Source organism: Salvelinus alpinus, chromosome 26 (genome assembly GCF_045679555.1).
Source record: "Salvelinus alpinus chromosome 26, SLU_Salpinus.1, whole genome shotgun sequence".
NCBI lineage: Eukaryota > Metazoa > Chordata > Actinopteri > Salmoniformes > Salmonidae > Salvelinus > Salvelinus alpinus.
Genome location: NC_092111.1, coordinates 35,820,896 through 35,836,237, shown reverse-complemented (window position 1 = coordinate 35,836,237; position 15,342 = coordinate 35,820,896). Strand labels below are relative to the sequence as shown.

The 15,342-nt window shown below is 44.7% G+C and overlaps 1 protein-coding gene across 2 annotated transcripts in view; it reads left to right on the top strand.

Moving 5' to 3' along the window:
- The first annotated feature begins 406 nt into the window (after nucleotides 1-406).
- Nucleotides 407-15,342, top strand: part of LOC139555242 (CUB and sushi domain-containing protein 3-like) — a 773,621-nt gene continuing 758,685 nt past the window's right edge. For both annotated transcript variants that reach the window (XM_071368883.1, XM_071368882.1), the window contains exon 1: nucleotides 407-669. In XM_071368883.1, coding sequence (XP_071224984.1) covers nucleotides 492-669 — 178 coding nt within the window. In that variant the 5' untranslated portion in view covers nucleotides 407-491. The remainder of the gene's footprint in view (nucleotides 670-15,342) is intronic.

Sequence of the window (15,342 nt, the reverse complement as noted above, 5' to 3'; positions counted from 1 at the left end):
GATTATATTGACAAAGGATACAATGCTCACTAACAGGGACATAAATAAAGTTGTGCACACTATTTGAGATGAATAATATTTTTGCGCAGTATGGAAAATGTCAGGGATCTTTTATTTCTGCTCATGAAACATGGGACCAGCACTTTACATGTTGCGTTTATATTTTCGTTCAGCGTATTTCCGTGGGAATGCACTTGACTAGTGTGGTTCAGGATTGTTTTTATTTGATGGCTATGTCACTATCTCTGCTCATGTGGTGAGATATTTTGACAGAAAACACTAGATAAAAATACTTCAGTTTAAACAACCTACCAGCTCGCGAGGAATCGAGCTGAGAGTTTTGCCCCTGTTGGTGAGATGGTTGAGTCCTCGTCAAGGTTGCTGTGGCATCCCAGCAACGCCGTTCACTTCGATCTGTGACCGCGCACCAGCCACCACGGAAGACACACTGCTACCGGCTCAGAAACGGAGGAGATTGAGAAGAGAATAACATGATAACAGATGACATAGAGGGATATCGAATCAGGTCGATGGACTTCTTAAAGCTTTTCAAGAGAGGATGTATTAAATGTGGCCCAGTGGACTTTTTCCAAGCTAAAAAAATGAGGATTAAAACTGGAGTTATATTTTGGAATCTCGTATTTTTTATGATGGTCACGTGTGCGCGAGGTAAGGAACAGTCCTTTGATGTCTTATGCAGTAATTATGTCTTAATACTTTTTAAAACATTTTTTGGAGGGTGGTGTCTTTTTGTACGGGAAGATTCGGCTGTGCAGTAAAAAGGTATAAAATAGGCTAGAGCTGAGGGGACGCATTTACTTGCCAGGCTGCCGGTTCAATGCAGGCATTGAGCGAGAGCTCAATAAATATTCTTGCCGTATGCTCAAGCGAATACGTGAGTTGCCTATGCCTATTAACCGGTGGATTGTTCAGGGGAGATTACGCACCTCTATATGCATCTTTTCTCGGTTACCGTAGACCCATTTCAAACTCGTCATCCACCTATTTTATTAAAAATACGATTTCTGTAAATCGTTATACTGAAAGTATATTTGTTTAAAAAAAGGAGAATGGTAAATGATGGAAGGTGCAAGCGCCTCTGTTTATAAATTCGTTTAAGGCGCGTTAGTTACAATGTAGGAGACTACAGAGAAGGTTACAGACATATTCCTCATCTATCTGATTACCTCGGGTTTGGAGGAGAGAATATATAGCCCAAAGGAACATATAGGGATGGAAATGGGCATATATTTAATCTAGAAGACTTTTCCTCTTCCACAAAGGTTACATCATTGTGGGCGAGTGTTACGCCTAGAACTCCAAACAAAACCATGTCTTGACTTAAAACCTCACAACACCCTTTTTGATATACCTTTGCCTAAACTGATAGACAAGCCTTCCCTCAGCCAATAGACTGTAGGCTTTGGTGGGCTGTGATTTAACTGTTGCGCTCCAGATTGGCACACACTGGTTGAATCAACGTTGTTTTCACGTCATTTCAAAGAAATTAGGTTGAACCAACGTGGAATAGAAGTTAAATTGACGTCTGTGCCCAGTGGGTCGCCACCAAACACAGCACGCAGATACATCAGTAATTGGCAAACCATTGGAATGATTATTTGAAACCCATTGTAATATTCAGGGTTTCTTATAGTACAATGTTGAAAACGGTTTTAGGGCTCTATTATTTGTGAAGGTTTTATGTCTCGAATCACGCTGAGACAATACATTGATGATTCAAGTTCTTAGAAGTGATTTGGACAATACTGTGTTTGCTGCATGTGTTGGTATAAGCGGTATTGGTTACACAGATTTAGAGTGGACCCTGAACATGATACTTAGGGGGGTAGCCCATTTTTTAAAGATTTAGCCAATTTGGACTTGGACCCATCTAGCGGAAATCGCTCAGCTCTGCCCGCAAAAATGTCTCGATGGCAAAATGTGTATAATTGCATCAAAATCTAGCCTTTTTGTGGCCCTATGCAATATTTGATTTCAATTCTACACATTTTGCCATCGGGTGGAGAGACATTTTTGCAGATATAAATCAAATTTCCTGAAATTCAAGCAGGTTGACGTTTATTATCATGAATCTTGGCTTGTGGGCAGAACTGAACGATTTCTGCTGGATGGGCCAGCTGCAAAGTCCAAATTGGCTAAATCTTAAAAATGTATGAACACAAAAATATATTTTTGGTCTAAATTTAAGGTTAGAGTTAGGCATTAGGATTGGCAGTGTGGTTAAGGTTAGGGTTAAGGTTTAAAATCAGATTTTATGACTTTGTGGCTGTGCCAGTTAGTTGCCAGTCTGCAGAGCTGCCTTTAGGGCAAGATTCATGACAAGAAATGCCAGCGTGAAATTCTACACATTTTGCCATGAATTATGCCATTGATATTTTAGTGAGAGTGTCTAATGATATCAGTGGGGGCCCCCCGGAGGTCTGGGCCCCTGGGCACGTAACCTTCATGCCCTGTAACCTTCATGCCCTGTCGGTAATTTGGTATTCTACTATTCTCAAAAGCACGACTGAGTTAAAAATAAAATAATAAAAATACTTGGGATCAAGGGCCGCCTGGAGCCGGCCCTGGGGTAGCCTACATCTGGTGTCGACCTCTGCATGTCAACATTACCTGCCGCAGTTCAATTTGCATAGCCTATACCACTTTCTTGATCTAATGCTATTGACACCCGATGCCCATCCCTCGTAGGCACACAACAGCAGTCATATAGGCTGTATGGTCGTCTCGTCATCATCTCTTTTCAGATCAGTAAGACATTTTCACTGTTGATACCCACTCAGTGTTCTTTGCTCGAAGTCTGATTAATATGCTACTGTGCACTTTGCATCCTGGTCACCCCAAGGCCTCTGTAAACAGCATTTATTATGACAGTTCAGAAACTGCCAGTCCGTAACACATCTCCAGAGGACACCGTCGTTACCGTAACACATCTCCAGAGGACACCGTCGTTACCGTAACACATCTCCAGAGGACACCGTCGTTACCGTAACACATCTCCAGAGGACAACGTCGTTACCGTAACACATCTCCAGAGGACAACGTCATTACCGTAACACATCTCCAGAGGACACCGTCGTTACCGTAACACATCTCCAGAGGACACCGTCGTTACCGTAACACATCTCCAGAGGACACCGTCGTTACCGTAACACATCTCCAGAGGACCCCGTCGTTACCGTAACACATCTCCAGAGGACACCGTCGTTACCGTAACACATCTCCAGAGGACAACGTCGTTACCGTAACACATCTCCAGAGGACACCGTCGTTACCGTAACACATCTCCAGAGGACACCGTCGTTACCGTAACACATCTCCAGAGGACACCGTCGTTACCTCAACACATCTCCAGAGGACACCGTCGTTACCTCAACACATCTCCAGAGGACACCGTCGTTACCGTAACACATCTCCAGGGGACAACGTCGTTACCGTAACACATCTCCAGAGGACACCGTCGTTACCGTAACACATCTCCAGAGGACACCGTCGTTACCGTAACACATCTCCAGAGGACAACGTCGTTACCCTAACACATCTCCAGAGGACACCGTCGTTACCGTAACACATCTCCAGAGGACAACGTCGTTACCCTAACACATCTCCAGAGGACAACGTCGTTACCGTAACACATCTCCAGAGGACAACGTCAAAAGAAACGCAAAAGAAACGCACACATGTTTAGGCGAGGTGCTGGCTAGCTGAGTAGACCACCAGTTTAGGAGAGGTGCTGGCTAGCAGAGTAGAACACCTGTTTAGGAGAGGTGCTGGCTAGCAGAGTAGAATACCTGTTTAGGAGAGGTGCTGGCTAGCTGAGTAGAACACCTGTTTAGGAGAGGTGCTGGCTAGCAGAGTAGAACACCTGTTTAGGAGAGGTGCTGGCTAGCAGAGTAGAACACCTGTTTAGGATAGGTGCTGGCTAGCAGAGTAGAACAGCTGTTTAGGAAAGGTGCTGGCTAGCAGAGTAGAACACCTGTTTAGGAGTGGTGCTGGCTAGCTGAGTAGAACACCTGTTTAGGAGAGGTGCTGGCTAGCAGAGTAGAACACCTGTTTAGGAGAGGTGCTGGCTAACAGAGTAGAACACCTGTTTAGGAGAGGTGCTGGCTAGCTGAGTAGAACACCTGTTTATGAGAGGTGCTGGCTAACAGAGTAGAACACCTGTTTAGGAGAGGTGCTGGCTAGCTGAGTAGAACACCTGTTTAGGAGAGGTGCCGGCTAGCTGAGTAGAACACCTGTTTAGGAGAGGTGCTGGCTGGCAGAGTAGAACACCTGTTTAGGTGAGGTGCTGGCTAGCTGAGTAGAACACCTGTTTAGGCGAGGTGCTGGCTAGCGGAGTAGAACACCTGTTTAGGTGAGGTGCTGGCTAGCTGAGTAGAACACCTGTTTAGGCGAGGTGCTGGCTAGCGGAGTAGAACACCTGTTTAGGAGAGGTGCCGGCTAGCTGAGTTAAACACCTGTTTAGGAGAGGTGCTGGCTAGCGGAGTAGAACACCTGTTTAGGTGAGGTGCTGGCTAGCTGAGTAGAACACCTGTTTAGGCGAGGTGCTGGCTAGCCGAGTAGAACACCTGTTTAGGAGAGGTGCTGGCTAGCTGAGTAGAACACCTGTTTAGGAGAGGTGCTGGCTAGCAGAGTAGAACACCTGTTTAGGAGAGGTGCTGACTAACAGAGTAGAACACCTGTTTAGGAGAGGTGCTGGCTAGCTAAGTAGAACACCTGTTTAGGAGAGGTGCTGGCTAACAGAGTAGAACACCTGTTTAGTAGAGGTGCTGGCTAGCTGAGTAGAACACCTGTTTAGGAGAGGTGCTGGCTAGCGGAGTAGAACACCTGTTTAGGCGAGGTGCTGGCTAGCGGAGTAGAACACCTGTTTAGGAGAGGTGCTGGCTAGCGGAGTAGAACACCTGTTTAGGAGAGGTGCTGGCTAGCGGAGTAGAACACCTGTTTAGGAGAGGTGCTGGCTAGCAGAGTAGAACACCTGTTTAGGCGAGGTGCTGGCTAGCGGAGTATAACACCTGTTTAGGTGAGGTGCTGGCTAGCTGAGTAGAACACCTGTTTAGGAGAGGTGCTGGCTAGCTGAGTAGAACACCTGTTTAGGAGAGGTGCTGGCTAGCAGAGTAGAACACCTGTTTAGGCGAGGTGCTGGCTAGCGGAGTATAACACCTGTTTAGGTGAGGTGCTGGCTAGCTGAGTAGAACACCTGTTTAGGAGAGGTGCTGGCTAGCTGAGTAGAACACCTGTTTAGGAGAGGTGCTGGCTAGCTGTGTAGAACACTTGAAACAGAAAAGGAGACCCTCACACTCTAGGAGCTCAGATGCAATAATCCAATAACCTATTAACCAACGTTTCGACAGACAAGCTGTCTTCATCAAGGTATAAGGGTTTACCTTTGAATATATGTCATTATATCACTACTGCGTACGCTGTAATAGCTGTAATAGCCTATCACAGACTAGTATGTGTACCCACACAGTTAGTGTACTTGTCCCTAGCTGTCCATGTAGTACAGCAGTTCCATTCTACATTGGATTAAATCACTTAGCTTTCCATGAAGTCTGAGCCATAGAATGAGATACATTCTCCCAGCCGTGCCCAGCCAGACCCCATTGTCCCACAGTGTTATTATCTGTGTCTATTAGCATGGTTGGACTCACACAGGCTAGCTAATAGACAAGACATGGTCGTGTTCAATATATAGTATATTATGAGGTCACCAGGTGGAACCTAGAAGGATTGATTAATAAAACAGAGCAGGATTATGCCTGTGATTAGTACTGTGTTACACACACACACGCACACACTCGCTTTATGTCTTTGTAAAACATCCCATTGTGCTGACTGCTCTCCCTGCACATGAAAGAGCCCAGTTTGTTGTCATGGCACAAGCAGGTGCAGAGTGCAGTCGTTACAGTCCCCAGTCTGCATTCACTTAGATATCCCACAGTGCTGTGACATTGGGAAGGGGAAACGTGTATGTGCCTGTGTGTGTGTGTGTGTGTGTGTGTGTGTGTGTGTGTGTGTGTGTGTGTGTGTGTGTGTGTGTGTGTGTGTGTGTGTGTGTGTGTGTGTGTGTGTGTGTGTGTGTGTGTGTGTGTGTGTGTGTGTGTGTGTGTGTGTGTGTGTGTGTGTGTCTGTGTCTATGTCTATGTCTATGTCTATGTGTCTGTGTGCGTGTGTGTGTGTGCGTGTATCCGTGTGTGTCTGTGTGTGTGTGTGTGTATGTGTGTGCGTGTGTGTGTGTGTGTGTGTGTGTTTGTGTATCCGTGTGTGTGTGTGTGTGTGTGTGTGTGTGTGTGTGTGTGTGTGTGTGTGTGCGTGTGTCCATGTGTGTGTGTTTGCGTGTGTCCATGTGTGTGTGTGTGTGTCTGTTGGCCCCAACGTGAGTAGGTGGTGTTAGGTGTTTGCACCAGGAGCGTATACAAGCATTTTAGCATGCCTGCAGAATAGCCTATTGTAAACATGGCGTATCAACTGATTAATGGTTGGTACATTGCACAGTGAGCCTCAAGAGATGTTGCACAATCTTCACAGTGTGGAAGATTGCTTCACAGCAATGACCATTTTCTTTTTAGCTGTATCTTTTTCATCTTGATATTATGGACAAAAATAAGTACCTCATGCTGTACCGTATTTCAAGGGACCAGATATATGGATTTCAAATCTTGTAGCAGGACACAAAACGCCACTTAATTATGAACTCACCTATTATTAAGTAATACTTTTGACAGGATAGAGAGCCAAATCAATACTTGTATATTACTGGATGTTTGCTACAATGGTATCTGTCTGTAAATTAGAGCAGGACCTGTATTCATAAAGCCTCTCCAAGTAGGATTACTGATCTAGGATCAGGTCTTACCCTGTCCATGTAATTCTATTCGTTATGATTTAAAAAGGAATACTGTTGCCAGGCCAGGACTTCTACTCTTAGAAGCTTTGTGAATACAGACCCTGATTGACCATGAAAAGAGACTGCAGATTACTAACCTGGTGTCCATTTGGGAGGGCATTACTTTGCACTTAGTCAACATGAATCATCGTTGATCACTCTCGGTCAATGTCTCTTCTGGGAAATCACTCTTCTGCTTTTGACATTGTCCCCTTGAGGCAGTGATGGAGAGGCACACGGGGTTGTCTAGTGGACGGATCTATAGTAGTTACAATGTAATAGACCATCTCAACAAATTATTATCTGAAAACGCAAGGTTATTGTGGACATTTTATCAGGTCTGTTCATAACGAGTATGTACTTTACACGAGTCTATGTACTATAGCTGGTGTATTTCAGAAGACTTTGAGTTCTCTAGGATTCTTTATACATTCTCAAGGATTCTTAAGAATACTTAAGGATTCTCTCGAATTCTATAAGATTACAGTCTGATTATTCTCTAATATTCAATGGATTTCTCTAGAATTCACCATCTCAGAGCTTTTGTACGATGAGTCATCTAATGACTAACCGTACAGTGCAACCAGGATATTATGTCATGTGAGTGGACATCCACAGTGGAGTTATACCAGCAACACTGATCTGAAGGGACTGCCTGTGGTCAGTTTGGTAGATTGTGAGACACCAGTGAACTATTTCTTTGTCGTGGGCTGACCTCACACATACTGTAGGGAGGTGTTTTGTGGAGAGTTTGACAGTTGGTGCTGTAGACTGTTTGGTCAAAGGTTCATACCTCTCTAAACGACTCGGGCATAAACCTATAAATAACACTGTCTCTCTGGTCTAGACGTCTGACTGTCTTCATGAGAATCTTACTCAGGCTGGTCGAGGGCTTCATCCAGCCTGATTTTCTTCAACCCTACTGTTATTCAGAGCATATAATGAAGTCACATTTCACATTGTTTTGTTCAATGAACATCTGCTGAAGTTTTAGCTTCAAATCACATCTGCGCTTTCCATTCTCCCTTTTGGTCATGTAGGTCATTAAAGCTACAATCAGTTTTTCTTTGGGCACTGTGACTATGCTCATTATACATTCCATGTACATTTTTACTGACCATGTTAATTATACTGACCATGTTAATTATACTGACCATGTTAATTATACTGACCATGTTAATTATACTGACCATGTTAATCATACTGAGCATGTTAATCATACTGACCATGTTAATTATACTGACCATGTTAATCATACTGACCATGTTAATTATACTGACCATGTTAATTATACTGACCATGTTAATTATACTGACCATGTTAATTATACTGACCATGTTAATCATACTGACCATGTTAATTATCAGACCATAGACACATTAGGAACTTTCCTATTGTATTTACCCCTACAGTAAATGGCTTGTCTTTTTATTACAGTTAGTTGGTTTTCCAATTAGGGACCCATTAACTAACAGTGGTATCATCAAGTCCCTTCATGCTGTTTATGTTGTTGATGAATTACTTCCAGGATGATGTATGGAGGGTTGCTGTGGGTCGGTGTGCTTTCTAAAATGCCAGTCCTACTCAATTTACAGTCCGGTGCCCCTTCCTTGGCTCTGGTCCTCTGAACCACTGCCCTTGGTACCTCCCTGTGACTTTCTTTCATAAAGAGGGTAATGCTCTTTATAGGTCTAGTAGCATCTGACGCCAGGGTACTTCAAGGAGAGAGCAATGGTCTGTGTGAGAGAGAGAGATGCTTCATCATCACCCATCAGAGCCTGCCAACGAACGCAGACAACCGCGAGGGAGGAAAGGGTACAGCGTTGATCTCTTGCCTGGGAGGGGGACATTTCCATCACGGGGTTTGGTCCTGACTTTGCCTCTGTAATTATTGGGAGAAAAAAAACGTTGAGTGCAGTTGTTGGGTGATGTATTTCCTCATTCATTTTCTTCACATGGAGCCTCTTGTTCTCTACCGCTGTGCCTGCTGTCAGCCTCATTTGAGCAGAAGCTCGTGTCAAGGGAATCTGTGCACTCTCAAATCACACCTGTCTCACACGCGGGTGTTCGGAGGACCCAGTTACAGGCAGAGCTTGTTTCCCTTTTTTTCTTTGATATTTCTTTGTTTCTTTTATAAGGAAATATATATATATAGCATGGAACCTGTCTGTAACACTAGCACTGAATAAAGGTGTAGCATAACAGCTCAAATCTCTACTCTCCTTTTCGATCTCCTCTCTCCTTTTCAATCTCTACTCTCCTTTTCAATCTCTACTCTCATTTTCAATCTCCACTCTCCTTTTCAATCTCTACTCTCCTTTTCAATCTCTACTCTCCTTTTCAATCTCCACTCTCCTTTTCAATCTCCACTCTCCTTTTCAATCTCTACTCTCCTTTTCAATCTCTACTCTCCTTTTCAATCTCCACTCTCCTTTTCAATCTCCACTCTCCTTTTCAATCTCTACTTTCCTTTTCAATCTCTACTCTCCTTTTCAATCTCCACTCTCCTTTTCAATCTCTACTCTCCTTTTCAATCTCTACTCTCCTTTTCAATCTCCACTCTCCTTTTCAATCTCTACTCTCCTTTTCAATCTCTACTCTCCTTTTCAATCTCTACTCTCCTTTTCAATCTCTACTCTCCTTGTACATAGCATAAGAATTTCACTGTATCCTGCTATGACATCTTCCCCACCGTGCATGTGACTAATAAACTCATCTAATTTAATCTACTCTCCTTTCCATACGATTGTTATTGTTTCTGCTCGCATTGTTAAGTAAAAAAACCTTAGGATCCCGTACAAAGGCGACTGTTTCTTTATGAGCCTCAGCTGGGCTGTGCTCTGTACAAGGGTGGCCTTTGACCATGTGTGCCGGTGTCTCCTGCGTTGACAGTGAGCACAGCTGCCGGCTCCATGGTCACTATGAACCTGGCCATAAATTCGTCAACCTCTGTGTCATTCCTTTGAACGCTAAATTACTTTCTCTACAGGGTGTTTTTTGCTTGCTTTTGTACCTGTATAGAGCAAAGAGAAGGATGGAGTCGGATCATGGTTTTACTGTAATACACAGACTGGTAGGGTGACAAAATTCTGGTAACATTCTAACTGTGATGTCTGGTACCCCTGGGGATTTTGGGAGTAGAGCAGTAGAGGGCTGAAATCAGGAAGTGACAGTAATTGAGATGGGATTCGTAGTGGCTGCAATCAGGAAGTGACAGTAATTGTGATGGGAGCAGTAGGGGAGTGAAATCAGGAAGTGACAGTAATTGAGATGGGAGCAGTAGGGGGCTGAAATCAGGAAGTGACAGTAATTGAGACGGGAGCAGTAGGGGGCTGAAATCAGGTAGTGACAGTAATTGAGATGGTAGTATTAGGGGGCTGAAATCAGGAAGTGACAGTAATTGAGATGGAAGCAGTAGGGGATTGAAATCAGGAAGTGACAGTAATTGAGATGGGAGCAGTAGGGGGCTGAAATCAGGAAGTGACTGTAATTGAGACGGGAGCAGTAGGGGGCTGAAATCAGGAAGTGACAGTAATTGAGATGGGAGCAGTAGGGGGCTGAAATCAGGAAGTGACTGTAATTGAGACGGGAGCAGTAGGGGGCTAACATCAGGAAGTGACTGCAATTGACAGTAAATCAGATGGAAGTAGTAAGGTGCTGAAATCAGGAAGTGACAGTAATTGTGATGGGAGCAGTAGGGGGCTGAAATCAGGAAGTGACAGTAATTGAGACGGGAGCAGTAGGGGGCTGAAATTAGGTAGTGACAGTAATTGAGACGGGAGCAGTAGGGGGCTGAAATCAGGAAGTGACAGTAATTGAGACGGGAGCAGTAGGGGGCTGAAATCAGGAAGTGACTGTAATTGAGACGGGAGCAGTAGGGGGCTGAAATTAGGTAGTGACAGTAATTGAGACAGAAGAAGTAGGGGGCTGAAATCAGGAAGTGACAGTAATTGAGATGGGAGCAGTAGGGGGGTGAACTCAGGAAGTGACAGAAATTGAGACGGAAGCAGTAGGGGGCTGAAATGTTAAATAAGGTCCTTGTTTCCCCTCCAGCAATCCACTGTGGCTCTGGGCCACATCGGGGACAACAATCAGCTTGACTCCAAAGGGTTTTGCGTACGGAGGAGGGGCCAATAAATGTCAAATCAGCAGGGGATTGGAGGGAGATGGCTGTTTTAGATAAGGTAATAGTCACAGCAGTGGATTGGAGGGTAAACACTCCATTGGACTATGTTAATTCCCTTTAGTGATTGCCAATGTTGTGCTACATAGGAATATTGTCTTACTTGCGCATCTTAATAAACCATTAGCGAGCATTACGGCTTTAGTGAATGTGTGTCAGAGAGGGTACAGAGGACAACAGTTTTGAATCGAGCTTTGGTTTGGATGAGACGGAGGTGGGTTGCATATCCCATGTAATTACAGAGAGGCTCTGACATTTTGGGGTGCCCCACAGGTTGCCTGAGTGTAATTATCTTGTTTGCTGAGTTGTGTTAGGGACTGAGCTGCTATTGGTTTTCGTGAAAGGGACAAACTTACATTTAGTTTATGAGCTCACAAGCCCACATTAGACACAGTTTTCTGAATTAACCTTCACAGACATTTTGTATTTTTATGAATTTACTCCGCTATTAATTCCAATAAACAGAAGTGCACATTTTTTAGTTTCTACCCACGACACAGATGTCAATTAAACGTCTATTCCACAGTGGATCAACGTCATTTCATTTAAATGATGTGGGAACAACGTTGATTCCACCGGTGTGCACCCAGTGGATAAATACTCTTAATCAGCTTTTCATGACTCCTACAGTTTTACAGTGAGGCTAGCTGCTCTCAAAAAGCCCCAGAAGTCAACAGCTATCCACTACTAGGAAAAGAATGGCCCTTTGTGTAGATACTGTCCTCTTCATTCATTCATTCAGCAATTAATTTACCCATTTATTTGTTTGTTCATCCATACATTAATTAATTAATCAATTCATCCATTTATTTGTTAATTCATCCATCCATTAATTAATCCATTCATCTTTGATTGAATACAGTAAATCCACTCACCTCGATCAAGCCTGGTTACAGTATCAGACAGTGTTACGGGGTAGAACCCTTCTGAGCATGAGGAATACTGAGCTCAGTGTTAGGAGGGAGAACCCTTCTGAGCATGAGGAATACTGAGCTCAGTGTTAGGAGGGAGAACCCTTCTGAGCATGAGGAATACTGAGCTCAGTGTTAGGAGGAAGAACCCTTCTGAGCATGAGGAATACTGAGCTCAGTGTTAGGAGGGAGAACCCTTCTGAGCATGAGGAATACTGAGCTCAGTGTTAGGAGGGAGAACCCTTCTGAGCATGAGGAATACTGAACTCAGTGTTAGGAGGGAGAACCCTTCTGAGCATGAGGAATACTGAGCTCAGTGTTAGGAGGGAGAACCCTTCTGACCATGAGGAATACTGAGCTCAGTGTTAGGAGGGAGAACCCTTCTGAGCATGAGGAATACTGAGCTCAGTGTTAGGAGGGAGAACCCTTCTGAGCATGAGGAATACTGAGCTCAGTGTTAGGAGGGAGAACCCTTCTGAGCATGAGGAATACTGAACTCAGTGTTAGGAGGGAGAACCCTTCTGAGCATGAGGAATACTGAGCTCAGTGTTAGGAGGGAGAACCCTTCTGACCATGAGGAATACTGAGCTCAGTGTTAGGAGGGAGAACCCTTCTGAGCATGAGGAATACTGAGCTCAGTGTTAGGAGGGAGAACCCTTCTGAGCATGAGGAATACTGAGCTCAGTGTTAGGAGGGAGAACCCTTCTGAGCATGAGGAATACTGAGCTCAGTGTTAGGAGGGAGAACCCTTCTGACCATGAGGAATACTGAACTCAGTGTTAGGAGGGAGAACCCTTCTGAGCATGAGGAATACTGAGCTCAGTGTTAGGAGGGAGAACCCTTCTGAGCATGAGGAATACTGAACTCAGTGTTAGGAGGGAGAACCCTTCTGAGCATGAGGAATACTGAACTCAGTGTTAGGAGGGAGAACCCTTCTGAGCATGAGGAATACTGAGCTCAGTGTTACGGGGTAGAACCCTTCTGAGCATGAGGAATACTGAGCTCAGTGTTAGGAGGGAGAACCCTTCTGAGCATGAGGAATACTGAGCTCAGTGTTACGGGGTAGAACCCTTCTGAGCATGAGGAATACTGAGCTCAGTGTTAGGAGGGAGAACCCTTCTGAGCATGAGGAATACTGAGCTCAGTGTTAGGAGGGAGAACCCTTCTGAGCATGAGGAATACTGAGCTCAGTGTTAGGAGGGAGAACCCTTCTGAGCATGAGGAATACTGAGCTCAGTGTTAGGAGGGAGAACCCTTCTGAGCATGAGGAATACTGAGCTCAGTGTTAGGAGGGAGAACCCTTCTGAGCATGAGGAATACTGAGCTCAGTGTTAGGAGGGAGAACCCTTCTGAGCATGAGGAATACTGAGCTCAGTGTTAGGAGGGAGAACCCTTCTGAGCATGAGGAATACTGAACTCAGTGTTAGGAGGGAGAACCCTTCTGACCATGAGGAATACTGAACTCAGTGTTAGGAGGGAGAACCCTTCTGAGCATGAGGAATACTGAGCTCAGTGTTAGGAGGGAGAACCCTTCTGAGCATGAGGAATACTGAACTCAGTGTTAGGAGGGAGAACCCTTCTGAGCATGAGGAATACTGAACTCAGTGTTAGGAGGGAGAACCCTTCTGAGCATGAGGAATACTGAGCTCAGTGTTACGGGGTAGAACCCTTCTGAGCATGAGGAATACTGAGCTCAGTGTTAGGAGGGAGAACCCTTCTGAGCATGAGGAATACTGAGCTCAGTGTTACGGGGTAGAACCCTTCTGAGCATGAGGAATACTGAGCTCAGTGTTAGGAGGGAGAACCCTTCTGAGCATGAGGAATACTGAGCTCAGTGTTAGGAGGGAGAACCCTTCTGAGCATGAGGAATACTGAGCTCAGTGTTAGGAGGGAGAACCCTTCTGAGCATGAGGAATACTGAGCTCAGTGTTAGGAGGGAGAACCCTTCTGAGCATGAGGAATACTGAGCTCAGTGTTAGGAGGGAGAACCCTTCTGAGCATGAGGAATACTGAGCTCAGTGTTAGGAGGGAGAACCCTTCTGAGCATGAGGAATACTGAACTCAGTGTTAGGAGGGAGAACCCTTCTGAGCATGAGGAATACTGAGCTCAGTGTTAGGAGGGAGAACCCTTCTGAGCATGAGGAATACTGAGCTCAGTGTTACGGGGTAGAACCCTTCTGAGCATGAGGAATACTGAGCTCAGTGTTAGGAGGGAGAACCCTTCTGAGCATGAGGAATACTGAGCTCAGTGTTAGGAGGGAGAACCCTTCTGAGCATGAGGAATACTGAACTCAGTGTTAGGAGGGAGAACCCTTCTGAGCATGAGGAACACCGAGCTCTTTGAACCTAAATGTCATTCCTACAGCGTCAGCACACTTAAGTCTGATTCATGGTGTGTTTTCTTCTGGCCCCTACTACAAATGTAATGTTACGTTTCTGGGGGGATTTTCAAACTCTGTTTAAAATGTCAAGTGTTCCAACTGGAGAAGCAGTGCTTTGCCCTCTAAAGCACCATCACCATTTCTACTACAACCCTGTTCTTTCTTTCTCCCCCTCTCCCCTCTTTCCCTCTCTCCCTCTCTCCCCTCTTTCCCTCTCTCCCTCTTTTTACCTCTCTCTTCCATATTATAACTTGTAGGAATTATATAGGATTGTATGTCAGTTCCGTTACTTTACCTCTGTGTCCTGAAGCAGCTTTCTTCTCCAGTTGTTCTGCATACCTGGACAGTTCCAGCGCGGTCTGGCTGGTATTGATCTGTGTTGCTGGTATAATCACTGTGTCATGCTGCACTGCTTTCGTGTCAGACAACACATGCTTTTTGCACTTCATTAACCTTCATTGGGCCCTGTCAAAATGTCTGCTTCCTTTTCGCCCCCCTCTCTCCCAAAGCACAAATGATTATTTAAGGGTTGTCCTTTTCTAGTACAGTGTCAGTGCAGCGTAACAGAAGGACATCCATGATCTCAACCAAGTAGCACCATAACAGATATTCTTATTTTCTTCCTGAATTCCCTTTCAAAGCTTAAGTCATGCATTGTTCCATAATGCATTCACTTTGTAACAGCTCAGAGGCCCAAAATACTGTTCAGTTAGATGTGTCCTAATGTTAGACTGTTCCTCTGTTCAGTTAGATGTGTCCTAATGTTAGAAAGTTCCTCCTGTTGAGTTAGATATGTCCTAATGTTAGACTGTTCCTCTGTTCAGTTAGATATGTCCTAATGTTAGACTGTTCCTCCTGTTCAGTTAGATGTGTCTTAATGTTAGACTGTTCCTCTGTTCAGTTAGATATGTCCTAATGTTAGACTGTTCCTCTGTTCAGTTAGATGTATCCTAATGTTAGACT